Raw genomic sequence first — 26,231 nt, forward strand, 5'->3', positions numbered from 1 at the left:
ATCGCCACAGGGGGTTTCTGTGTTGGTACAGTAATGCTGGAAGAGGACAGAGGACTGAGGGTTTTCTTGAGAGAATGGGCCTTTGCATAACTTTCCCAGATGAACTGGGTGAGCAGAAAGGAGTATATCCCCTGCTCTCCAGTCTGGAGGTGATGTCATCAAGATATTTGTTTCCAAATATCTAGTTACCATGTCCATTTTCTTCAAAGATAGATATTGTATGAGTTAATACCTGAGCTTTATGTTGTGTGCTCCCCGCCCCCATACACATGATGAAGTTGCACCATAATTGTCCAGCCTTAGGTGGCTGTGCTGGTCCTTCCCCAACTGTCGACAGTGGCTCCAGACCACCTGTGACGTCACAAAAGGACATGGGGGGCTGAGGGGGAAGAGGCCCTCCCACTATGACATCACTGGGCAGTGGGTTGTGTCTGGGTCTCAGGTTTGGGCCCTGAAATCTTAGGGTGTGGGGTGCTGCTGACCTGGCAACACTGCTGCTAAGGAACTGCTAGAGACTTTCTCCTCCCCTTGGTGAAATCATCCCCTGCCCAGAAACAGGACTGGTAATTTTGAAAGTTCCTTTGCACCTTGCTGTCCTTAAGATTCTCATATTTGCTTTTCACGTTGTTGTTATTTGATATGTGGTGGCAAACTAGCTAGCTAGCTAAATAAATAAATAAATAAGATCACCCCCTGACATCATTGAACGATGAAAGCAACTATGCATTGTTTTATTTTTTTTCAAAAAAATCTAAAACATAGAATGTTTCATTCAGAATTAACCCAGTATTCAGAGTACATGCACTCATAAAAAAAGCCTTCAAGATTCAGCAGGTGGCGCACCGCTCTCACCAAAAGAAAAGCTGCTCTTTGCTCTCCATGCCGATTTATTGTTGCATTTGAGAGAGGCAGACAGAGAGAGTGCGCAGAAAGTAGAGCTCTGATGCTATGGAAGCCTATCCTGGGATTCTCAGCTTTATTTATTCTCTTCAAATTAAATAGTTTACTCTGCTTAGGAAAGCATTTCAGTATGTATATAAACTGGCAGACGTACAAAACATTTTAAACAGCTGCAGTTCTAGTTGACATTACAGGAGATAAAATTGTTTGAGCCTATACTGTAGTTAAGTGACCTGATGGTAAATTTTACTTTGTAATCATGTGTCTCTAATACAATTTGTAAAGGCTGCTGTTGAAGTGGTGCAAATGTTCTTTAATATTTATGGTGTGGATGTGACCTTGGTTCTGGCTATCTTGGGAGAAGGGAGCTGTGTGACGAAGATGGAACATGTTGGGCCAGAACACATGGAGAGGAGAGAGAGAGACCTGGGAGGGGACAGACCTTTCCCTGTTCATTTCTTACCCTGTTTCCACTAATTAATGGGTGAGAGAAGGGGGAGGCAATAGTTTAAATAAGGAAGCTTCCACCTGCATCTCAGCCACAGCAAAGGTTTCTATCCCCACCTGCATGACAGGCACATAACACAGTGCAAAGTGCCTCTTCCCCACCCCAGGCTAAATATATTTAGCTCTTTCAACTTTTCCTCTGAGGATTTGGTTTCCTTCCTTCCTTCGGATTTTCAAATCCTTCGGATTTTCAAAAACAGGAACAGAGAGCATAGTTAACCCCCCTCCCCCTGTCCCACTTATAACTTCGTAACAAATACAGCATGCATTCCTTTGCTTTTCTACTACTCCATGTAATCCACATCTTTTTAATCTTTTTAAGGATCTGGTTTCTGGACCGCTCACCACCCTGTGATCATGCTCCAGTCAACATCCCTCTTAAAATTTGGTGCCCAAATAGACATGGTACTACAGATGCAGCATGACCAGCGCAAAATAAGGTAAGAACTTTTACTTCTCCTATTCGTCGAACAACATGCAGAGGTTTCTAGGCTTTAAAAAGCACCTAAGATTAGGACTTGGGGTGGGGAGACGTGTCAGTGTTTTGCTTTTACTCAAAAATAAAAGACTGCAAGGTCGAGAGAGAGATGGCTTTAGGAAAGACATAGCAGCAGAACAGAGCACATTTTGTTGGCATTGTGTTTTTATTCTTTAAAAGAGGTTATGCTTCACAGAAACAATGGCAAAGAAGGATTAATATAGTAAAATTGCCACTTTACAAAAATACACTTTCAGAAAAATGTAGGTATTCAAAAATACAACATTCAAAACTCATTATTTACAACCAGAGGCAGCAGCAGTATTGAGCAATAAAAAAAATAAATATTTTACTTGTTACAGTATTACACTAAGGTTAGACCAGGTACAGTTTGAAGACTGACATCATCACTCAGTTCCATAACTATGTTTGAAGCTAGGTCTCTTAATGAACATAAAAACATTCCTACTGTATTTCTATAAAAAAGCACAGCTTTTATGGAAACTTGCAGGTTTGAAACGCTACATATTCCCCACTGGAATGGAGCTATACCCAACCATTAAGCATCTGCCAAACTCTAAGAGTTGTGCTTTCTTCTGATATAGCCATCTTACCTAATACATTCAGGATCCTTCAGATTCAATTTATTGCACTTCTGTCACATTCCATCAACAAAAAAATAATAATACTCCTTTACTGGCAGAGCCATAAATTTGTGGCGCCTGCTAGCACAGAATATGTGTGTTCCTTTCAAAAAGGTTCATACAAAAGAAGATCACACAGCACAGACTTAACAAAGTATTTCAAAACACAAATATGAAGCTTGTGGCAGCATCCAGTTAAATATATTTTTTCCCTGCAAGGCCATTTATTTTTCACATTAGAATTGCACAGTACAGGCAATAGGCATGGGTCATTAATATAAGAAGATTTCAAACTATACCAGTGATTCCTTAAAGAACGGGGGGGGGGGGGTTTAAGAAGGAACATTCCTCACATACATATAGGCATCTCTCACTCGACTTGCAGCAACAGCAGGGTTGCTGCTAATTTTACAAAGTTAAGCACATGGCAGGACAACAAATAAGAGGGCAACAGATTGATCCATAAAATGAATTTTAAGGATAGGCTCTGTGACTCACAGTGCCAAATACATGAATTAAGAACCAGTTCACACATGCAGTATTTTAACATTGGTTGACTGCAATATCAAATGATGACTTAAGCCACCCTGGAGGGCTTCCAGCATATACAAAACCATAATAAAACATACAGAGCTGCCTTCAGATGTCTTCTAATGGTTGTATAGTTACTTCTCGGGAGGGCGTTCCACAGGGTGGGTGCCACTACCGAGAAGGCCCTCTGCCTGGTTCCCTGTAACTTCAGTGAGGGAACCACCAGAAAGGCCTCAGAGCTGGACCCCCGTTTCCAGCCTGAACAACAGACATCTAAAGACATAGCTCTTCTTTAAATATATGTATTTAATAGTCTCATCACCCTCCCAGATTCACAATTTCATGGAAAATTAACTTTGAAAATATATACCCAAATTTTCTTTATCTAATACCCATTATTTTCTGACTTCCTCCCTTGCATTAAGAATCACAGACATATTCTACAGCCTCATTCTAATTTTTGGCACCACATAGCACACAATCCAAGTTTATCCCAACAGCAGTGGTTCTTGGCTAAGATTCTGGAATACGAAACTGGACATGTGTAACAAAATGCAGTTTGCAACATTTAACTATAAATTTGCATTCGAAGCATTAAATAAATGGCCACTTTTAAGGCAACACATAAAGAGAACTTTAAGTTTCACAGTATATGTGTTCGATTGAATGCCTCTCTTATTTGGTTAATAAAAGACCAAACAAGAAACAAATTCTATACACATTGCACCAACTAGTTTACAAAATTCTATGGGAAATGCTTCAATGAATTTGGTCCAAGATTCTCTCTTGTTTGAAGGGTAACAGCACACTTGGTTTAGAACATAGAAAGTGGCCTTATATCAGGTTGGATCATTGGTCCACAAAGCTAAATATAATCCACACCAACTGACAGCAGCTTCTTATAGTCTTGGGACCAATCTACTCGTTACATTAGCAACATAGCTGTGCCTTCTAGTGAAGGGTTTTTAATACAGATTTCCAGTGTGAAATGGAGGGGGCAGAGATCTGCATGGGAGGGCTAACATCCTTCCTATGGTTCCAATCTAGGTTGGGTCCCCTGTTGCTGCAATTTGCATAGGGGGAAAGTTCTTATTGAATAAAGTGAGTTATTCCCCACCAAGCAAAACTGCAGGAATGGGTGGAGGCAATCAAAATTGGTACCACAGCAAGGAGTAAAGGGTTTAAACCCCCTTCCTCTTCTCTACTAATTTCTGTAACACCACCACCACCACCTAAACTTAAATGCACAGCTACATAGCCAACACAATAGGTAGTGTGGCTGTTAGGGAGGGGTCTGTTATTTCACAAGGTGCTTGGTTGTAGCTGGAGATGCTAGAGAAATGTGCTACCCTTCGCAAACATTTTCTACAGTCACACAATGCTCGTAGTTTAGAACAGATATACTTGGCAGTTTTCAGGAATCCCTACCCAACATAGTAGCAATCCACTGGAGAGACATTTGTCATGCCCTGGATGGAGATGGAGCTCACCGCTCCTCGAGGACACCCTCCAGCAAGCCGGCAGGAACTTAAGAAGCTCAGCATCCCTGCAAGTGGGCATATTAATGCTCCAGATCCCATGGAGATTTTCCAAGACATACCTTCTAGCCTGTAGTCACACTTGAAATCCCATGAGGAAGAAAGCTCTAGGTCTATGTTGTGTGAGGTCTCGTGGCTTAAGTCTCAGTTCTTTAGATGACCTGAAAAGCTATTCATCTTGTGAGATTTACAGAAGGGGGGGGGGGGAGTGTGGCTCAGGCAGGCAATATATCTTAGCACAGAATAAATACGCAGAATATTATATTCGGGTTTCACTTAGAATGCAAACCTTAAATGCTCTAGTTTCTTCAGTTACTTTGCATACCATCTGCACAGACTACAAAAGTCCTAGGTGTGGTTGCATCCTGACCTCCTCCATGCTCTCTCAGTTGTGCCTTAAATGCTTAAGGGCTTGCATGGCAGGTGCAGGGCAAGTGATGTCCCACAGTGGAACACTTGGGTGGACCAGATCCCGTTTTCATTAACCAGGCAAGGCAGTCTGTGGACATCATGAACCAGCTGGAAATTAACCTTTGAACAACCAATGAAGTTAATTTCCAGTACTCTGCTTTGGGCTCTTAAATACTGTGCTCCGCATCATGTGAGGTAGAGAGAGAGAGAGAGAGAAATCAAAACAAATGCAAAACACAAAAAAACCAATAGAATCCCCCCCCTTTCCTCTTCTGTGGGGGTGTGCAAATCTAAGCTTTGGAATCTTCTTGTACGTAGAGCTGAGAAATGGTCTTCTTAATGCGAAGCGCTGTCAGTCGAGCTGCCCCATTGGCGTACCAGCACTCGCGCATTATCCGGCCCATTACTCTGAGTGCCTTGAGAAAAGAGCAAAAGCCGAGTATGAAGAGCACATCCATAGTTGTTGCAGTGCTTCAGCATGAAAATTGCCAGCAGGAACAAGACAGCTTCAGAATGTGCATACACACACACACACACACACACACACCTCAATATCATACACACACACGTTATTGTATTTGAACTTGGAACCTTTTTGCTCACACATCAAGACTGTGCTGCCTCCTCCTCCTCCTCCCCTCTGCGGGTCCCTGCACCCCTGAAGAAGTGCTCCTGAGGTGCTGGGAGACCCTATTGGAACACCATGACAGGGCAAAGAGGGCTGCAAGCAGGAAAGGGGGAAATCAATGGAAATTGGGGGACCCCCTTGCAAAACTTCTGCTCATGCAAATACGCTTTAAATGGGGTTATACCATTGGGGTGACAAGTTCTATGGGGAGTATATCCACAACTGCTACCAATTTATCACCAGAAATATGCTCTGATGTACTCTTTTCTGTTGTGCATGTGTTGATATAATTCCTCAAGTTTACTGTCAGTAGTTAACTTTTTTTTTTAAAGACCATCACCAAGGCTCAAGGTCTGCCTGGAAGCCATGCTTTTGACAAAAGACTGAAATTCTTTTGAGCAGTAAGCCCCTGTGTGCTTGGTGCAATTAACTTCTTAGTAGACGTATGTAGGATTTTGCTGGAAATCCTAGACGTTTTTGTGGGGTGCAGGTATGTGATAGTCACTTGGTCATGAGGACAGGATTCTCGACACCTGATTGAGGCACTACATTTAATATTCTTTGCATTTCCTAGGCAAAGAGTGGTTGGGTCACCTGATGAGCTGCATATAAATATTATTGTTATTATCATCAGACTGGGTTGCCCCAGCCACTCTGGGTGGCTCCCAACAAAATATTAAGAACAGAATCAAACATTAAAAACTTCCCTATACAGGGCTGCCTTCAGATGTCTTCTGAAAGTGAATAGTTGTTTATTTCCTTGACATCTGATGGGAGAGCACGGCTACCAAGGCGGCCCTCTGCCTGGTTCCCTATTGGGCAAAAAGTGGGTGGGACCAAAGGAAAGGTGGCTGGGACACCGTTTTTCTCTCTTCTTCACACATACCATATATACTCGAGTATAAGCTGACCCGAATATAAGCCGAGGCACCGAATTTTCCTACAAAAACCTGGGAAAGCTTATTGACCTGAGTATAAGCCGGTTCACCTTTGCCGCTGTGGAGGAGGAGGAGGAACGAGCAGCCTGAAAGCAGCCCTTTTGGCTGCTCTTTCCTCTTCTTCCTTTGCCGCTGTGGAGCTCACCCCATTGCGGGGTTTCGAACCGCCATTCTTCTGATTGGCAAGCCCTAGGGCTCTGTGATTTAACCCACAGCGCAATGTTCCCTTGTGTTATACAGAGAAGGCTGGGATCCTGTCCTGTTTAAGCAGGAGCCAGGGAAAGTGAGCACCTGTGGGGTTTCTGCCTTCTGGGGTCTAAAGTTTGCATTTATGCGAGCAGTTCAGGAATGGAACAAGCTGCCAGGGGAGAGTAAAGAACTGCCGTTCTTAAGGAATGGTTGACTGGGGTGAGCAGGCAGTGGCAGCACGAGCGGAGAGAAATTGCTTCTTTTTCACCGCCCCCACCGCCCGCCTCACTCGAGTATAAGCCGAGGGCAGCTTTTTCAGCACAAAAAATGTGCTGAAAAACTAGGCTTATACTCAAGTATATAAGTACTCTCTTAAACCCACACACACTCTAGCTCTTCCCAATCCTTCCATCATCCATGCATTCTCTCTCTCTAGGTTTGGAGGGCTGCATCGAAGGAAAGTCGCACGATGTCCACCTGTGGATTAAACTCTGGCATTTGGAAGGCCTCTAGTGGTGAACTGCGCCTCACATTGAGCCCATTTACTTAACCAGACAGGTATACGCAACTGTTAAAGAAAATTCCTTCCTTTTGGGGGGGGGTGTAAGTTTTCTTATTTTAGTTCAGTTAAAAACATGCGCTTTTAAGATACACAGTAAAAGTTGCAATTTGAAGAAAGGGGCAAGCAAGAGAAAATTTTACCTCACAGCTTTGCCACTGATTTGGGATATTTGGTCTATGTTTTTGCTCACAAACTACTTTTCTCATATCTTCTATTGAAGGATCAGAAGGCACAGCATCATAGTAAGGTAACTGGTACTCCTCAACAATTCCTAGAAGAGGAACATGGTAAAAATATAAATTTACTAGGGGACTTTGAATTGTTATGGGAGCAAAACATGTAGTACAGAAACTGCTTCCTGGCACACCTGTACAAATATCCATTGTGTCAACAAATATGTTCTTGAAAATATTGTGCTATTTCCAAATGCTTCGTTTAAAAAAAAAATCTGTAAAGCCTCATCCTTGAAGCATTCGGAAACTTATTTTCATTCAGGGCTACATGGGAAAGTCCTTGAAATTTCTGGCAATCATTCCTGTCAAACTAGCTCTGCGGTACCCACAATTCTTTCTGTCAGCTTGTTAAGGGCAGGTGAAGTCCCAATATGGGCTAATACAACTCTGGCTTGGATCCAAAGAATGAGAGGTGAAAGGAGAATATGTATTTAAGTGGGGGAAATGTAATCACGCAACCTATTATATAATGCAATATGACAATCCCTTATGTTGGAGCCGTGGCCCAGCTCTATGGTTTTACAATCCAGTGGGGATGAGGAAGGGATCCCGAGGGCCATCTAGTCCTACCCTTTGCAATGCAGGAATCCTGTCCACAGAACTGAACCCCCAACCTTCCAGTTAATAGCCAGATGCACTGACCCAGAAGTCTCAAAGACGAAAGAAAGCATCGTACTTGAGCTAGATGCAGGCCCGTGGTTGTGGAAGACTTTGGGGGGTGTTTGTGTGAAGTTCATTTATGCTGTGTTTTAATTAGTATGGTAATGTGTTTGATGCAGGAAGTCCTGGTCAGGTGAAAGTTGGTTTAACTGTTCATTGGGTAACCTTAACTGACAGCTGAGATAGGGTTGGAGATTGAACTCTCAGTATGCAAAACGAGTATAGAGAGCATGCACATTCTGGTGGAGGGCTGCAGGATCAGAATTCCATGTTAGATGGTGCGGTGGGCTGGGGATAGACTAAGGGGGGTGGCAGAAGAAGTGTCTATATGTTTGGGTGCCGGTCGGGTCCATGTTGGTTGGTGCTGGTGTTCTTAGCTGGCAGCCAGAAGAAGAAGACAGCAAAGAGGAAGAGGATCAAGGAAGAAGAAAGGAGACCTGAGAAGGAAGACAAAGTGGTTTGATGGCTGAAGACTTGCTGGGGTAGCTGAATCACTTGACTTGACAGGGAGAACTTGTCTACAGGGGTGAGAGGAGTTTGGAATGCTGAGCTCTGACTCTTGGTAGGAGCTCCAGAGGAAGGTCTTCCAAGACAGGACAGCAGAAACATCCCCACACTTCAATAGGTGAGTAGGAGTTAAAACAGAGGCTTCAACAAAAGTCCTCAGTCATATAGAGTTGAGGGCTTAAAAGAGGTAGCCATCTTCCTCACCAAAAGCTGCCTGGTATTAGTAACAGTAGTGTAAATCGAGCTGTTGGTGTTGAAAGTGACAAGTAACAAATTAGCAAAGTGTGCACTACGCAATCTTATTTTAAATAAATGTTGTCAAATATAGCACCTATATGTGACTGGCTTTGTCCCACAGTTACCAGGATTACTGGTAAGTTAAGGGTACAAGTGATATTAAATGGTAGCAGAAGTACAGGTGCAGGAAAACTATTGGGCGTGGAAGTTAGGGTGTTGTCATTTTATTGATTTCTTAAATTGATATACTGCCCTTCAACCAAGGATCACTGTTCTCTTTATGTTTGCATTTTATACATATATTTGTAGCTCTTCTGTTACAAGGCTACATTTTGTAAACCACTTACCTGGTGAAAGGTGTATGTTCTTAAAATTAAATAAAGTACCAGTTGTGCAATTTCCTATTCTCCAGTCTCCCCACTAATTATTTCAGTCACTCATAATCCACCTTTAAGCAGTGTTATTTGTCTAGAAAAAAGAGCTGCCCTCGTTCTTTCATAATGGCAATGGTTCACAACTGAGAGGTGCCAGAAAAAACCCTGCCTTTAGGCATTATTCATGTGAGGGAGCATCACGCTATGTCTAGGACACAAAGCACTCCCACACCCTCATGCAAAGGGGATCTTCTTCAGATGCCTGCATTGGTACGGCTAGTCCAGGCATGTGATGCTACAGCAGCATAGCTCTGCTCCCTAGTCATAGTGTGAGACCCTCCTTCCCATGTGTAACACATAAACTTCCACAACCCTAATTCCTGTGTTAGAAACTGCACTGAACGCCAAGCAAATAGCATAAAAACAGGGACATGTTTCAACCTATCTAAGAATAGTTTTAAAACACAATGGCAGGTGGCTGGAGCATTAAAAAAGAGACATAGGTTATACCTCCAACTGAGCATCTTCGGGATATCTCCCAGTACACCAGCCCAAGAGAGTAGATATCTGCACGCTTGAAGGACTCGAAGATACTTATGTTCATCGTGTCATCAAGTATTTCTGGAGCCATGTACCTTTCAAATACAGAGATATCAAAACTCATATTTACCAAAGAAGTAGAAAGGGGTGTGTTTAGTTAACTGGGATTAAAATTAAGGGACAACAAATAAAAATGAAATACAGATGTGGTATTTATAGAAAGCTGAACTTGTTTGAGAGAAAGCGAAAGATTCGAGGCATTCTTGTTAGGTCTCCCGCCTTTCTCATGAGATCAACATTTATGTATTATGAAAACATTAAAGAGGAAGGCAGGATCTCAATAACTGATCCTGACCCGTTGGACCTGTGCACATTGAGTAGACCATCAGAACAGTACAGCCTAGTTTGTACATCACACTAAGTCAAACCATGGCTGCCAAAGAGGCCACTTCACTTGTACCTGGCAGTTCTATGGTGGTACTGTGTTGAACTAAGCCATGACTTGACTTAGAGTATTGTCTGAACCTGGGCTCATGCTTTAGCTTTGTCCAAATTAACCATGTGCTACAACTAAGGTTTGTCCAGGAGATTGTAAAGCAAACCTTGAGCTCAAGCCATCTTAAAGCAACTGCAGGAATCCTGGTTTATTTGCTTCTCCCCCTGCCCTCCACAGCACATGAAATAGTGAGGGCAAAACTGCAAGCTGCATTAACCTGCTGTTTAGCACTGCATGAGTTTTTCCTTTCTTTTAACAAAGCAGCTCCAGAGCTGGGGCCGTCAGGAGGGAAGCTCTGACTGGGACACTACAGCTTTTCTTTGAGGGGAGGGGGATACTGGGAACTTGGTGTGTGGGAAAGGGTTAATTCCACCCTACCTGATTGTCCTGTTCCTGCCCTCAGTGGCTGCTATTTTAAAAGAGCATGCACGCACACACACGCACACACACAGCAGTAACATACACATATTTTGCAATGTGTCATTTGGCCGTAATAAGGGCAGATATGCAGTGAGCCTTGAGTAATACAACATTAATTTTTGAAGGATTCTTGGCTACTGGTATCTTGATTCTCATATGCCTAGTTACACATGTTGCTGCATGTCGTGTGGACAAATCTGAGTGAGGGCAATGAGACCGTGAAACATACTTCACCCTGTTTCACCAGCCCCTTCAAATATCTCTGAAACAATCTGGGGATGGGGAGACATTTCACAGGGAGAAAGGTTTTGGGGTTTTTGCCATATGCATGTAGAATTCCAGCTCAACCCTCTTGGGTGTGAAATATTTAATGGGAAATATTACAAGCATACTGACTTACCTCTTGGTTCCCACTCTAGAATTCTGAGGTATATCAATTGTGTTCAACAGAGAGTCATGCTTGACAGCCAGTCCCAGGTCAGCAATGGCACAGGTTTCATTCCTTTTGACTAAAATGTTTTTAGATTTCAGATCTCTGTGGGAAATGGCTGGTTTGCCTGCAAAGCACAAAAAATATGCCCACAATGTCTTTACGTTACCCACTGATATATTTAACAGAAACATTCATTGCATGTATGTAAATGTAAGCCACAAAAATTCAGAAGTAATGTCTTCTGCTCATACAACTTTTTTCAGCTCTTGTTTTAACACTCAAAAGTTTATCACCCTATCCTTGACAGCATGGGTGGGGAAGCTTTTTTCCATCGAAGGGCAATACCAGCAGCAGGTGGGGCTAAAACAATGCACACAAACTCTCTTTTGCTGTCTTAAGAAGGGGGGGGTGAGTAATGATGATCTTAAGGTTATTAACCTCTCTCACACACACTCACACACACCCTACACACCACACACAATTCCCTTTACATACATGTACCTATCAACACTGTGGGATGTGATATATAAGTAGCAGTCAAGTACAACATTCCTTGTTTTCCTAGAGTGGACATGCAGGGGAATGTTTGGTCTAGCCAGTTGAAAACTTCCTGTTTCCTCCTGGCTGGAACATAGTTCCTTTGCATGTGACCTTACCTGCCCAGGTAACAAAAGGGCAAGTCACGAAGCACACTCTCTCTCTTTGACTTCCTCCGTCGTTGGAGCAGCTTTTTAGCTAGAAATGCTCTAGCTAAACAGAGGACACTGGGATTATCCCCATATGGGATAGTTCCACACAAATATACAGTACTTTGTAACTAAGTCTGCCTTCAGGGATCCAACTGTGAACTGATGATGTGAGTAAACTAAGCCAAGATTGTGATATAAGGGGACTTACCAGGAATCTAATAGTAAGAGGCTTAAACAAGTCTGCAACCTGCTATCTGCTGTGCATTTAAAAGGGGGAATGTAAAACTCTGCTAAGTAAAGGCTCCGCTGCCTCCCTGAACATTCCCACAAACACAGTTGCTTCACATCCATATACCTCTCCCCACTTCTTCAATGTAAATTTTAATTTTGTGTACGGGAGAGGGGAGCGGAAGGTGACTTCCACACTAATATTAATATTTAGGCCACCCACTCCCTCATTTATATTAAAAGCGCTGGATTTTTTTTTGGTAAACACGTATCTACCAAATGTACTGTGCTCATTTAATACATAAAGATGCCAGAGAAAGGGGCAGAAATAACCACGAATCAAACAAATCCTGGTTCATTCACTTCTCCAACATCCATCCAAGTCATCTTCTGCCCAAAGTGAGCTTAATGTGAAGGCATAAACATGAACACGTTACCTTGAGTGCCAACGATCTCCATGTGAAGATGGGCTAAGCCACTTGCTATGGAAAATGTCAGCCTGATCATGCCGTTGGCTGTTACAGTGTTGTTGTTTAAGTAGTCAAACAAAGAACCTTGGTCATGGTATTCCGAGACAAGCCACAGCTGAGTCCAAGTCCCATTATCTGTGGAGAGACATAACTGCATTTAACAATAAGTAGCAGTAAAGCGCAGCAACCCTCAAAGGGGAAAGTATTCTCTATAGGTATTCGTTTTGCAAGGCCCATTTATTTTCGCAACGGAATATTTGGCAATACAGAACATAAGAAGAGCCCTGCCAAAACAGGCCCAAGGCCCATCTAGACTTCCATCCTGTTCTCACAGTAACCAATGAGATGCTTATGGGAAGCCCAAACACAGGACATGAGTACAACAGAACTCTGATCCCCATAAATTGGCATTTAGAGAAAAGGCCCACGGCCTCTGACAGTGAGGGAGAACCAAGTGAATATGGCCAGCAGCCTTGGTAGCCTTCTCCTTCTCCACGAATTTTGTCTCATCCTCTTTTGAAGCCATCCAAGCTGGTGGCCATCACTACTTCTTGTGGGAGCAAAATTCATGGTTTAACTATGCATTGTGTGAAGAAGAACTTCCTTTGGGCTGCCCTGAACCTCTCAACGTTCTGCTTCATTGGATGATCCCAAATTCTAATATTATGAGACAGGGAGAAAAGCGTTCCTCTAAACACTTTCTCCACACCGTGTCATGTCCCCACGTCACTCTTCCTTAAACAAAGAAGTTGCAAATGTTCTAACCTTTCCTCACAGCAGAATTTCTCCATCCCCTTTGGTTGCCGTTTTCTGACCCCATTTCAACTCTACAATATCCTTTTTAAGATGAAGCAACCAGAACTGTACATTGTAGGAAAAGTTTAATTCATGCCAGAATGGAATTTCACACTAAAAAGCTGCAATCTCCAACACACTTACTAGGGCATAAGTCCCACTGAATACAGTGGGGGCTCATCTCGAAGTGAACATGCATAGGACTGTGTTGCAAATCCTATTTTGTAAGCCACATAGCAAGGAAATCACTGGTAAAGATCCACTTGTCATTAGAAGAAAAGGAGGAAGTTTCACGGTTGGACTCTTGAGCTGCCTGCAGCCCATCTGTCCCATTTGCTTGAGTCCTCAACAGGACCTGAATTGTCATGATGAATGTCATCTAAACTAAAAATCTGTTGATATGCCTTTTTATAGGGCATGTGTGCGATGTCTCCTAAGGTGGTTCAAGAGAATGGATGCTAGCCCCCCCCCCCTCCGATAGGAAACTACAGCTACAACTAGGTGCATATTCTAGTAAAGTATCTCAGATGGTTGGGTCAGCAGTCGTATGATTGCTGGAAAATGTGAGGCAAGCACCAGCATAGGATTTAAAAGTATGAAAGAATGAGCTCCAAGAGTTCAGGTTTCGAAAACTGATAATATAATATTGCGCAAGATTAATAACCATATTGCATGGCACCCTTTAGTAATGGACACTGCCTTACACCTCAAGTTGCAATTATTCCACACCTGTATCAGATCAAAGCATTACTTCTACGCTCACTATCCCCACAAAGGCAAGCATCCTTGTCCTTTGAAATCAATGGGCTTAACAGCATGCTGCATTGTGAAAGCTATAATGATGTATTTAAAAATGCCAAGTACCAGTACCACAATGAATGGACGTAAAATATGGATAGATGTTTGTTTTGCAATTTAACTTTAAATGTAACCAAAAATAGACTTTCCTGGGAGAGATTGCAATGTTTAAGATACATCCATGGGGAAAGTCTTTTCTCTTTATAACTACTGAACCTCCATTGGTGAGGGAATCCTGGAAAGTGCCCACAATGAAGATCTGGGGGGGTGGGGAGGCTTGTACAGGAGTATAACAGGATGGGACTGCACTTGGCATCACATCATCCAAATCATAATAAACCAGGCTTTCTTAAAGAATAAAATAACACAGGGCTAATCTAGCACAGGGCAAACATTGTGAAACGGTGTGGAAGTACTATACCCTTGTTATCGGCAGCAATAAAACCCAAGATATTTTCATGCCTCAGCATAATGGTCTGGTAGATTTCTGCTTCACGAAACCAAGACCTTTCGTCTCTCGAGGAAAAGATCTTCACAGCCACGTCTTCTCCACACCATTTTCCACGCCAGACTTCGCCGAATCGACCCTTTCCTACTATTTCCTGAAGAACTATTGTTCTTGCAATTGTTCTTTGGACAAGCAGAGGCAAGCCTAACAAAAGAAATACAAGCATTAAAACGTTTTCTTAACCCTCCCTCCAATAATTATCATTGATCTACAACATGTGCAATATATATGCAGAGGCCATCTCCAATTTGTGAAATCCATATCTTGTAATCAGTGGCAAAACTCCCATTGTTTTTGGTACAGATGGATTGCTCTTTGGTTGCTATCCATCCATCCATCCATCCATCTAATAGCAAACCCAGATGGCAAGTGCCAACAGGATTGGATCCAAAATGGGCTTCCTGGTACTGAGGAATGCTCCTTGTGGCTATCACACAGCAATAGTTTGTGTGTTTGTGTTTGTTTGTGTATGTTTGTGTGTATGTGTAAAAAAAAAAATCAATATTATGGAATCTTCTCAATCAGGAGCAGCAGGTCATAGCGGTATACCATGGTAAGCATAAGGTTGTCAGTTGTGGCTGTCCCTAATTTGGTGTTTCCTCATGGCACCTATTTTGTGACTGGTGACCCCAGCACTCTCTCAAAAATTGAAATATGCCCACTGGTCCAAAAAGGTGAGTGACCCCTGCTTTACAGTATGCCATTTTCAACTGGCATTTCCTGTTTCTACCCGAGGGCAACAGGGCCAACTAGCAGCACACAGGCATAGTCTCACCTCAGAAGAAAACTTGATCTGGCCCTCCTGAGAGTGACACACTAGAACAGGAGAATGAATTACCAACAGCAGATTAAACCCTTGATTATTAGGTAACTTGGGGGATAACATCATAACCTTACAGATGGCTGTACAGATGGAAAATAATAGTCCCTGAGAATGACAACGGCACTGTTCAAAGATATCAGATAACAATGACATGAGTACCATCACTTCTGTTTTGTGAACAATTGATAGATCAGCCCTGTCTAAGGCCAGGACTTCAGGACACTCTGCTTGGAAGAAATTAGATTTCAGCCCCAGTGTCTTCACTTCACATAAGGCATGGTGTTAAGCAAGAAGATTAATCTAAATCTACACTTATTTCAAAACAGTTTTAAAGTTTCTGGCTCAGGAAACACCCAGGAATTGTCAGCATGGGCCTGACCTTTGAAGCAAAAACATTTGTCTTTCGCAGACATACAAAGAATAGTCTAGAAATGCTGCAGAGACTTCGGCTGCTGCAGCTTGACAAGTCTTCAACCTCTTCCCCATTTGGCTTGCGGTCAGATACTGCTCAGAATATCAAAGATGGTACTTTTCCCCTGGCAAACTTTAGCTTTCAGTGGAGAAAGACACAGAATATGCTGAAGTAAATGGTATCTCTCAAGAGTGGTGAATGGCACTATTTAGCAGGAAGAAACTCCAATGAAAATCCTCATTATTACATATTTTTACATGGCTGTTTATTTGTATATATTTTAAAATTTTATATATGGATGTTTTATGATGGCCTGTATCTGTAATGCCTAATAAAGGTTTGGCAACGTAAGTAAGTAAGCAAGCTGAAGTCAGATGAACATTTCTAAAGCCAACATCACCTTTGAGGGAGCTATTATCTGGAATTTAGTTTTATCATGGGGGGGACGGGGACATAATTTTTCCACGTAGTACAGCAAATCTAAGTAGCAGCCCCTTACTAACTGCATTTCAGGGTGGGTTTTTTTCCACATTACTTATTTGAATATTCACACGTGTTGGGAAAGATTAACATTCTCCAGATGGTTTCATGTGCATGCATGTCTTGCATGAAACACATCTTGAGAAGCAGGCATGCCTCACTCTTAACAGAGAAGCTACACAAAATTGCCCCAGTCATTATGCAACACTGATTCTTAATGTTGCTATGACCTTCGGTTAATACAATAAACTATTTGGTTTGCATTTTTAACGTCTAGCTGCAACACCTGTTCTCTGCATAGCTGTAAACACAACGCAGCTGCATAACAGACACCAGATTAAAAGCATTTTTTCTACTTGCACTTCCAGTTCCAAGTATCAGGAGTATGCCTCACCCACTTCGGTTCCCATTTTCAGGCTCTTCCAGAGAGATTTTTTTAGCACTATGCCTCTTGGAATATTACCCTAATCTGCTACACATCACGGGAAATTCCAACAGAATCCACAGCGCACACTCACATACCAGATCCAGAACCTGACGTCGTCATATCAAAAATCAGATCTTTGAGAGTCTTCCCTGGGTTCACCAGACTGCATTCAGACAGAGGCTCTTCAATGTTTTGTCTTCTTTTCTTCCTGAATCTGCAGTTGTTGCCTTGATGTGTGCACAGAGTCAGCATTAAAGCTATAGACAAGACACATACTGGTACAGTTATAACCACCGTCAGTTCCACAGGGCCCAGCTTTGATTTCCTTGCAGCATCTGGACCTTAAAAATACACAAACCAAAATCTGTCAAATCCACTATGCTCTCAAAGAAGCATTTAAATGTACTTTATATATATATATATATATACTGGAAGTGACAACAAGGACTGACATTATATTGAGAAAGGTGAGAACGTAGCTGTCTTGGTTATTGAACTCTATGGTCACATCCATTACCATATGTTGAAAGGGCATGGTCTCCCTGAAAAATATTAGGAACGTTAAAGCAGCTTGGAATTGTAACTCTGTGTGTTGTAATTCCTTTCCACCTTAAGCTGCAGGCATGCAACCTTTACATGTGTCACGTGTCTGCTACACACCAGCACAGATTGCTGGGAACTTCCGTTGTGTATAGCTTTTGTTTTTCTCACTGTCTCTTTGTGAAGACGGAGGGAAGACGCCATGATTTGTCTGTCCTGAACTATGCTTAATAAACTGCTGCAAATATGCTTCTACATAAGCCTCTCAGCGCCTCTTCTGTTGCTCACCAAGAGCTGCTAAACTGTGCTCAGGCTCGGGTGGTCTGAACTTGGTGTTCGGCAATCCGGCCGGGGAAGAGTCGGTAAAACTGGGGGCTAGCCAGCTGCTTTCCACTGTGGGGGGTGGGGCGGCAAACTACAGTTCCAAGTATTCTTTGCAGGGGAAACCATGATTGTTAAAGGGTTATAAATGCTTGATGCGGATTTGACCCAGGTCATTCCAAAGTCTTCACTCCTAATCAACATCAATTCACCAGTGCTTAAACTTCTGCTAAGCACTTTACAAAGAGTAAAGCAGGTATCTCTTTGTCATGCTTTTCCAAAGTGACTGGAATAATCTGACAAGTCCCAAGAGCCTATGGTCCAACTCCACACATACCCACACCCCACAACCAGTATTATCCCAAGTTTCAGAGGGGTGGGTGCTGTGGTGGGGAAGGGCCACAGCATGGGCTTCTCTCCACACAGCCTGGAGGTTGTCGTTTTATGCCAGAAGCACAGAAAAGGTCCAATGCTTCCAATGCAAGCAAAGAAATGGGGACTTGAAGATGTGACACGAAATGGGGGGAAGGCAGTTCAAACAAGAGGCAAACGTATATGAGTCCAGATGTGTTCAGAATGGCAACTAATACAAGAGGTCAGTTCTGGCACGGAAGAGCTCAATGGTAGTTAATCCTCTGTAAAGTAGGACGCATGTTCACATGGTTAAGTCCTCAAAGAGCCATCCATTCCAAGTCTGCTTTACAGATAAAGAGCCTTAAAGAGGGTGGGGAGCAAGAGTAGGGAAAGTGTTTCATTTCTATTTAGCTGACAATAATGGTTTCTGAATTTGCATCTATGCCTATAGCTTGGCTTATGGAAATGTGTGTCCTCTTTTTTTGTGATGCCTATTGGGCCAGCCTATTGACACAGAATTGGCTAAGCGGCCTCTCCCTCTTCTTTGGACAGCTACTGTGCAAATAAATTACACCACAGGTTCAGAACGCAAGTCTTTTTTAAACCAGATCAGATAACTACATACACGAATCTAATGAACATTTCGGGGGGGGGGAGGTTTCTATTTCACAGCAGCATAGAACAATCAGAAGAGTGCTTGCTCCTTGTAAAAAAGAAAAAAGAAAAGCACAACGAAATTAAGGCAGAACAAAAGGCAGGGGTCAAATTTGGCTGCAGAATACACAGTGATGAGGTGACACCTACTGCCCTCAATTTAGCCAATTTCTTTGTCGTGTGCTGCCAAGCACTCAGCTTCTGTAAACAAACCACTCAGTGGGCGGAATGTCATCTCTGATAAGCTTATCACCAGAGGTCTGATGTGCATGGGACATGAGCAGAGACCTTTCCCCTGACACCCTAGCCCCCTTCATAGGAAGGGGAGTCTGTCCACAAGCTGAAGAGGTAAGGATGCCACACCACTGAATCTGCCCCCAGGCACCCATGTGTTGAGTGCGGGGGTCTAGGAAAGGGAAGCCTACATGCTCCATATGCAGGACCAGAGAAACTGCATGGCTGTCTGGTGTGAGAGCAGTGGCACTGTTACACTGCTTCTTCGCCACCTTTGCATAAAGGGAGTTCCTGTCATGCTTAGAATGTGCTTATCATATGCATCAAAGTATTTACACATGGCATTAGTACACCAGATTGGGTGCAATGCTTGCATGATCGTGCCAAATGGGTCAGTGGACACATCGTATGTGTCCGTGCATAGAATACTTACCTGGAAAAGCACAATTCAGAGCTTTGTAAACAAAAACATAACATTTTTTAGCCTGGTTTAGATCATTAGGAAAGGAATTGAAAATAAGAACAGCCAATATTATAATGCCATTATCCAAATGTAGGTTGCAGCCATACTTGGAATACTGTCTACAGTTCTGTTCGCCTCACCTCAAAAAGGATATTCAGAAAAAAAGAGCAAGCAAAATGACCCTGGGGTTGAGGCAACTCCATTTTGCGGAAAGGTTGTGTGGAATCACAGAGTCATGGAATTGGGAGGGGCCACAAGAGTAATCTAGTCCAATTCCCTGCAATGCAGAAATCGTTTGCCCAATGTGGGGCTCGAACCCACAACGCTGAGGTTAAGAGTGTCATGCTTCACCAATTGAGCTATCCTAGGAAAGCTTTTGTAGAAAGAGGCAAATAAGGGGTGGTACAATACAGGTGTATAAAACAATGCTTGGTGTGGGGAAAGTGGATGAAGAAATGTTTTTTCCCCCCTCCATCTCTCATATCGCTAGAACTTGGGGACATCTAGTGACACTGAATGGTGGGAGATTAAGAACTGACAAAAGGAAGCAATTCCTCACGCACTGCATAGCTAAACGATGGAATTCGCTTGCACAAGAGCCAGAAATGGCCAATTAGGCCATCTTTTAAAGAGAATTAGGTAAATTCATGGAATATCAGGCTATCATTGCTTACTGGTCATGGAAGGTGTATTACTCTCCCCACACCAGTTCCAGAGGCAATGTGACTCTGAAGACCAGTTGCTAAGGAGTGTCGAGAGAGTGCTGTTGTGCTCATACCCTGCTTGCCGGTTAGCCTGGTCTAACTTGAATGGCTCTGGTGTTCTTACTGTGGGAAGCATATTGTTGAACTACTGCTAAACGAAATGGGCCTGTAGTTTGATCCATCAGTGGTGGTATTCATCCATAACTGTGTCTATAGTATCCTCAAATATTGCATCAGTGGAGATTACATTTTCACCATGTTAGAAATAATAGCCTTTGCTGCTTCCTTATAGCCCAGGATGTTTACTTGGAAGGATGGGCCACTTATTTTAATCAGACTTACTTCTGAGTAAACTTGCTTAGGATTTCAGACACCAGTCCCCTGAGAATTTGATCAAGATATAATGCCTCTGTCTGGAGGTGGGTGGGGCGGAAGAAATCCTGGGAAACAGAACGTTCTGTCTATTACACAGAAAAATTATTTTTAACACTACATCGTGATACTCAATGACAGGTCATCAGAGGCAACAAAAGTCTGATGAGGATAAAATCATGAACTACGCTGGAAATACAAAAAAAAAGTTAACAGCTCAATAAAGCCAAACTGTGGAATGATCAAAGTCTGGCCAAAACTAAAGGAAAAATTGCACCATCACCATGTTTACAGCTTATGAATTAGGATACATAAAATCTCCTGGTGACTAAGTGAGGCCACTAATGGACAACGGTAAACAAAACAGGTCTTCCAGCTCTTATTTCAATACCTACCCAGTTATTTAGGGTTCAAAAACAGAAGCTGTTTATAAATTAACTTGCAGTCAGATGAGTGATCCAATATCTGCCTGATGGATTTGAAGTACTGAATGAATCACTGACCATGTTCTGCTAACGAAGACCACTTTTAAGCAATGGAATAGGAAATTTGGTTGCTAAGCAGTTGAAAACAGTCATTTGAAGTGCAAGGTAAATTAAAAGCAACCAATATATGACATAAAGCAATAGTAATCCAATTTCAATTACTAGCAGAAAAACATATTAGTGTGCAATAGTGCTTTTAACATGCGTATGTTAAAGCAGACCCCTGGTTTGAAGCACTAACTCCAAAGTTTAGTGAACTTACAAGGTAAGCCTATGCCTGTTTACGCAGAAATATCTCAGTGAGACTTGCTCCCTAGCAAGTATGCTTAGGGTTGCAGCTGTAGAAGGATATTCTGAAGTTTTACTATAAACCCATTTCTTCACCAAAGCCTGAGATAGCACTTCATTCAGTAGAGGCACTTGAAGTAGGGCCTCCAAAGAGGATTTTAAGGTTTGGGTATATGTGGGAGAAGATATTTCAGGTTACCTGGTCCAAGCCATTTAAGGTTTTAAAGGATAAAAATACTACTTGGCCAACTGCAGCTCAGCTGACAAAAACATAGGTGTAATATGGTTAAACTGCCCAGTACCAGTTTTGTTCTTTGGGAATTATTGCCATTTCCTGACCCTTTTTAAAGGCAGCCCCATGTACAACACAACACAATGCATTAGTCTAAACAGGAAGTGAGGAAAGCATGGGTAATTGTGGCCAGGCTATTTTCGCCCAGGTAAGATTGCAGCTGGCATATTGGACTAAGCTGACAAAAGATCCTCATTCATTTACTTACCTGCCTTCATCTTAAGGTCCCAAGGCAATTTAAAACAACAGAAGACCATATACAGTTATAAAAACAGATAAAGCCGTTACAATGATAAAATAAGCAACCCCATTCCATAAGGAATAGTAGAGTAGAAATCCAGTAAAAGAGGTGGGTCCCATGAAACAGAATACCATAACGGTCAAAGACCAGCATAAAGAGGTCCACTTTTAGCATATGGCAAATGCTACGCAGTGAAGATGTTAGCCGCACGCCTGTGGGGAGGGAGTCTGACAGTTTAAGGGCTGCCACAGAATGCTCTCTCCTGAGCCACCTGTCTGAAGAGCGAGCAAGCAATAAAGCATCATGCCAATGCCTCGGACAAATCTCTGGTTGAACTAACCCAGTTGCTTCATGTAGATGTTAAAACAGCCATGGGAGAAATAACAGAACCCAGCAGAATCCCAAAGCATGACGGCCAAGGGTCGAGCAGTAATCTCCCAGTGCCACCTTTTGGAAACAGTCATGCAGACAGGAATGGAACTGCTGCCAAGCAATGCCTTCCACACCTAACCTATTCAGAAGGATTTCATGGCTGATGGTGTCAAAAGCCATTGAGAAGTCCAGACAAGGTGGCACTTCCATAGGATGCTGCCTTACACCAAGTCAGACAGCTGTCCCATGTAGCTCCTTACTGAAGCTCACTAAATGTGGCTCCCCAGGTTTCAGACAGGGACCACTGTCAGCACTACCTGGAGATGTCAGGGATTGAACCTGGGACCTTCTGCATGCAAAGCGAATGCTCTACCACTGAGCTATCTATGGCCCTTCCCCAACAGGTTCCCTGCCCCTGGTTCAAACAGCATCGTTCTGTAGGGTATTGCTTACAACATCATACAGGAGAGGAGGGAAGATGAAGGGGCTACTGGGAGTAATGGGGAGCTTTTCCACTAGTGCGCATTTAAAAGGGTTTGGGCTTTTAAAGAGACACACAGAGCTTCTAACATCAAGCTATGCATGTTTACTTGGAATGTTTACCAAGTCGTAAAGAGCAAAGGAAGCTCCCTTGTACCGAATCAGTCTGCTTTGCTGAGCTAAATTGACCAATGGTCCACCCAGGTGGCTCAACCCAAGGCAACCATGGACAGAAGCTGAATGCTCTCGGCTTCATGCATGTGGTATCCTGATACAGTGGTACCTCTAGTTACGAACTTAATTCGTTCCGGAGGTCCATTCTTAACCCGAAACTGTTCTTAACTAGAGGCGTGCTTTCGCTAATGGGGCCTCTTGCTGCCGCTGCACCGCCGACACACGATTTCCATTCTCACCCTGGGGCAAAGTTCTCAACTCGAGGTAACTCTTCCATGTTAGCGGAGTTTGTAACCTGAAGCATTTGTAACCTGAGGCATTTGTAACTTGAGGTACCACCATACTCAATAAGTAAGTTTGGAACAAATATTTGGTGATGCTACCAGTTTGGGTAATTAAATATTACTTTTATGAAACACTGACCTGGTTCAGCATATAAAGCAGGTTCCAAGGCTCTCATCAGTGAACAACACCCTTGCCTGTTTTTCATGTTCATCACAACAGAACTTTCAGAGGGGTTGCCTGTGCTTGAGCAAAGGCCGCCGCATATCTGAGGTTTATCAGAAGAGGACTCTTTGCTAAGCTTCAGTAACACGTAAACACAATCCCTGCTGCTGCAAAACAGTTGACCAGGCAAACTACACGGTTATGGAGCAATTTGGGAGTTGCTCCTGAGCAAATATTCATAAACTAGTTTCTCAGGTATCCAAAGGATTTTGAATCCCAGCATTCTCCTCGCCGGACAATGGCTGCCTTCAGACAGAAAGACAAATCACGCTTTGGCATTACATCTGAACACGTTAGGTTACAAAACATGGTTTGTGAGGGGGTGGGTAAACCAGGGTGTGAGTTTTAAACCATGGGTTGGACTCATGTTTTCTGAACTGAACTAATGGAACCTGTCAATCTGGATCTGGATGAACAGTCTTCAGGCTTGTCAGTGACAGGCCCATTAACCCAAATCAGAAATGGGGTGTGTGTGTGTGTGTGCGTGCGTGCGCACACACACGTGGGCTTTAAAGCAAATATATTAAATAACAAATAAATAAATGGGACCCAGTTTTAATTTAATGTGACCACTTCTCAGGGCATTATCTGCACTGTAAGCATACTGAATTAACAGTTATTCTTTTTGCCTAATTAACCTTGGGAATGACAGCTGCATCCAGGAGTATATGTAAAGATTTTAATATAATTCTCCAAACCACTGCTAAAAAATAAAAATAAAAATCCTGAATTACTGTTGCCAGGATCCATTCTATATCTCAGTGTTAATTTTTGGCTTCCTCATAATTATGTATTTGAGCTAATGAACTTATTTTGTACCACACTAGATGCTTAAGTCTCAGCCCCATCCAAATTCAAAGATTCACAACCTGTGCTAACTTTCCAGCCATCTGTGTGGCTACTGCATGCGACCAACTTTGGTGTCGGGTGTCTTGAGCTACAGCTGACGGAATCCTCTGCCAGAATCTCTGAGATGATGGAATTCATAACAGCAACTCAAGGGCATGGTGAACTGTGCTATAGGAACTGACCTCTTGCATTATTTCAACTGCTCCAAGAAGCCAGCAGATCTAGCTCTCTAGGTCTCCACAGCTTCGCTCTCTGCTAAGATAGCGAGCAACAAATCAGGCTGCCCATTCTTTACTAAGATCAGACCAATTTAAAACAGCTTAGTGCTATAAAGCAGAGAAAAGGCAAACAGTTTGCTACACATGTGATTATTCTAATGTGATTGGCGAAATCCCTTTTATTTGTATCGGGAAGATGTTCTATTAGCACAAACATGGCATAAAGAAATTGCAGCTTCTAATACAAAACTGCAGACCGCAAAATAAATATATATAAAAAGATGATCTTGCCTAGGAATGGACATTTCCAGTTATGTGTCATTTTAATCTGCACCAATGTTTTTATATCGGTTTTTTTTTTAAACACGTCTTTCTAAATGCATTTTGGCCCCAAATACACGTTATTACATGCCTTATGGAATTTACTTCTTTATTATTTAGCCAAAAATTGCATCACAAAATCTGAAGACGTGTGAACTCTGAGGGACGAATGCGTTCTGAACTCCACGTTAAATTGGGAGGTGTGGATCAAGTCAGAACAGTTCATATCAGAATTTGCAGAGAATGAATTCCTCAGGCACCTCTACCTACATTTGAGTTCAATACTGCAATATACATGCTCCTCACATGACAGTGTTACTGTTTTATGCCACATAGCTTCAAAATCAGAACACCACAGGAAAAAACCTTTACATAGATTCAGCTGCTGTAGCAGCAGCAAGACACATACACGTTAACTCAGTGAAGTTGAGTTTATTTAAAGAAAACAAGAAAACAACCAAGCCTCTAGACTGGAGCTCCCTGCTCTCAAGACCTCTGGCTACTCTGTTGATGACTCATCTGAAACTTCAGGGTGGTTCCTCTTCCCTTTGAAACCTCACAAGAACAGCATCCTCTTCCTCCTCCTCTGCGATGAAAATTTCCCTTTCTCTTGCACCCCACCCCTCCTGCATTCCTCTGAGGTAAGAGGAGCCAGTAGAGGCTCTGATAAACTGCTTTCAGAGAGATTCGGACTAGCCCTGGACTGAGTGCTTCCCTCAGTCTTATCTCCTGCTGTTTCCATGACAACCTGCTCTCCCAGCTCTTGGCTGTTGTCCCAGTCAGACAGCTGCAGCTGCTGGCTACTTGGCTGTAACCTGACATCCATCGTTCTTCCCAGTGCATTGTGTTTCCTTTATGGGTAACAGAAGTATAACCTCAGCGTTATAATCCTGGTGTAGTATCACCAATTTCCAGGAAAGACTAATCTAATATAATGAAGCAGCTTTCACCAACCTGATGTCCTCTAGCTGTTTTGAACTGTAACACCCATCAGTCAGTGTTAAAAACTCGTATATATAATCTAATCACCAAATGGCACCTTAAACCTAGGTTATGGTCACCACAACAGAATGTCTAGGCACCATTTTTTCCATTGATAGTGGTGGTAGTGGTGGTTGTTATTCACTTCATTTCTATACCGCTTTTTATTTTAAAGAACAAATCTCAAAGCGGTTTACAAAACATTAAAACATCAAAATAAAACAATCCAGAATAAAACAAATTCAAACTTCAAGGAAAATATTTCAGATCCTTCTCGAAGTGACATTTTGCTCTCCCCAGTCACCAACCAGGGATCCAGAGATCTCCACGTGGTCCCAACTGGACCACAATTTTGAACACTGACCAGCCCCAGCTATGACTAGTGGGAGTTGTAGTCCAAAACATCTGGAAGGCACCAGGTTGGTGAAGGCTGTAATAACAGTAGGACTCACTTCGTTTCATCAAGCATATTTAGATTGAGAATGACAGAAGGTAGGCTTGCACTCAGCTCTTCCCCATCTCTTT

At 42.7% G+C, this 26,231-nt stretch overlaps 1 protein-coding gene and 1 long non-coding RNA gene across 2 annotated transcripts in view; one reads left to right on the forward strand and one right to left on the reverse strand.

The window, feature by feature from the left end:
- LOC117055630 overlaps window positions 1-7,326 on the forward strand; it is a 33,581-nt gene extending 26,255 nt beyond the window's left edge. The window contains exons 2-3 of the long non-coding RNA XR_004427662.1: window positions 1,730-1,847; window positions 7,201-7,326. This is a non-coding gene — a long non-coding RNA (uncharacterized LOC117055630). The remainder of the gene's footprint in view (window positions 1-1,729; window positions 1,848-7,200) is intronic.
- Window positions 4,614-26,231, reverse strand: part of ACVR1C (activin A receptor type 1C) — a 39,236-nt gene continuing 17,618 nt past the window's right edge. The window contains exons 3-9 of the mRNA XM_033165259.1: window positions 16,952-17,197; window positions 14,628-14,858; window positions 12,581-12,748; window positions 11,194-11,350; window positions 9,848-9,972; window positions 7,467-7,597; window positions 4,614-5,425 (exon numbers count right to left, since the gene is read on the reverse strand). Of these exons, the coding sequence (XP_033021150.1) occupies window positions 5,300-5,425; window positions 7,467-7,597; window positions 9,848-9,972; window positions 11,194-11,350; window positions 12,581-12,748; window positions 14,628-14,858; window positions 16,952-17,197 (1,184 nt within the window). The 3' untranslated portion in view covers window positions 4,614-5,299. The remainder of the gene's footprint in view (window positions 5,426-7,466; window positions 7,598-9,847; window positions 9,973-11,193; window positions 11,351-12,580; window positions 12,749-14,627; window positions 14,859-16,951; window positions 17,198-26,231) is intronic.

This window comes from Lacerta agilis, chromosome 1 (assembly GCF_009819535.1).
Source record: "Lacerta agilis isolate rLacAgi1 chromosome 1, rLacAgi1.pri, whole genome shotgun sequence".
Classification (NCBI taxonomy): Eukaryota; Metazoa; Chordata; class Lepidosauria; order Squamata; family Lacertidae; genus Lacerta; species Lacerta agilis.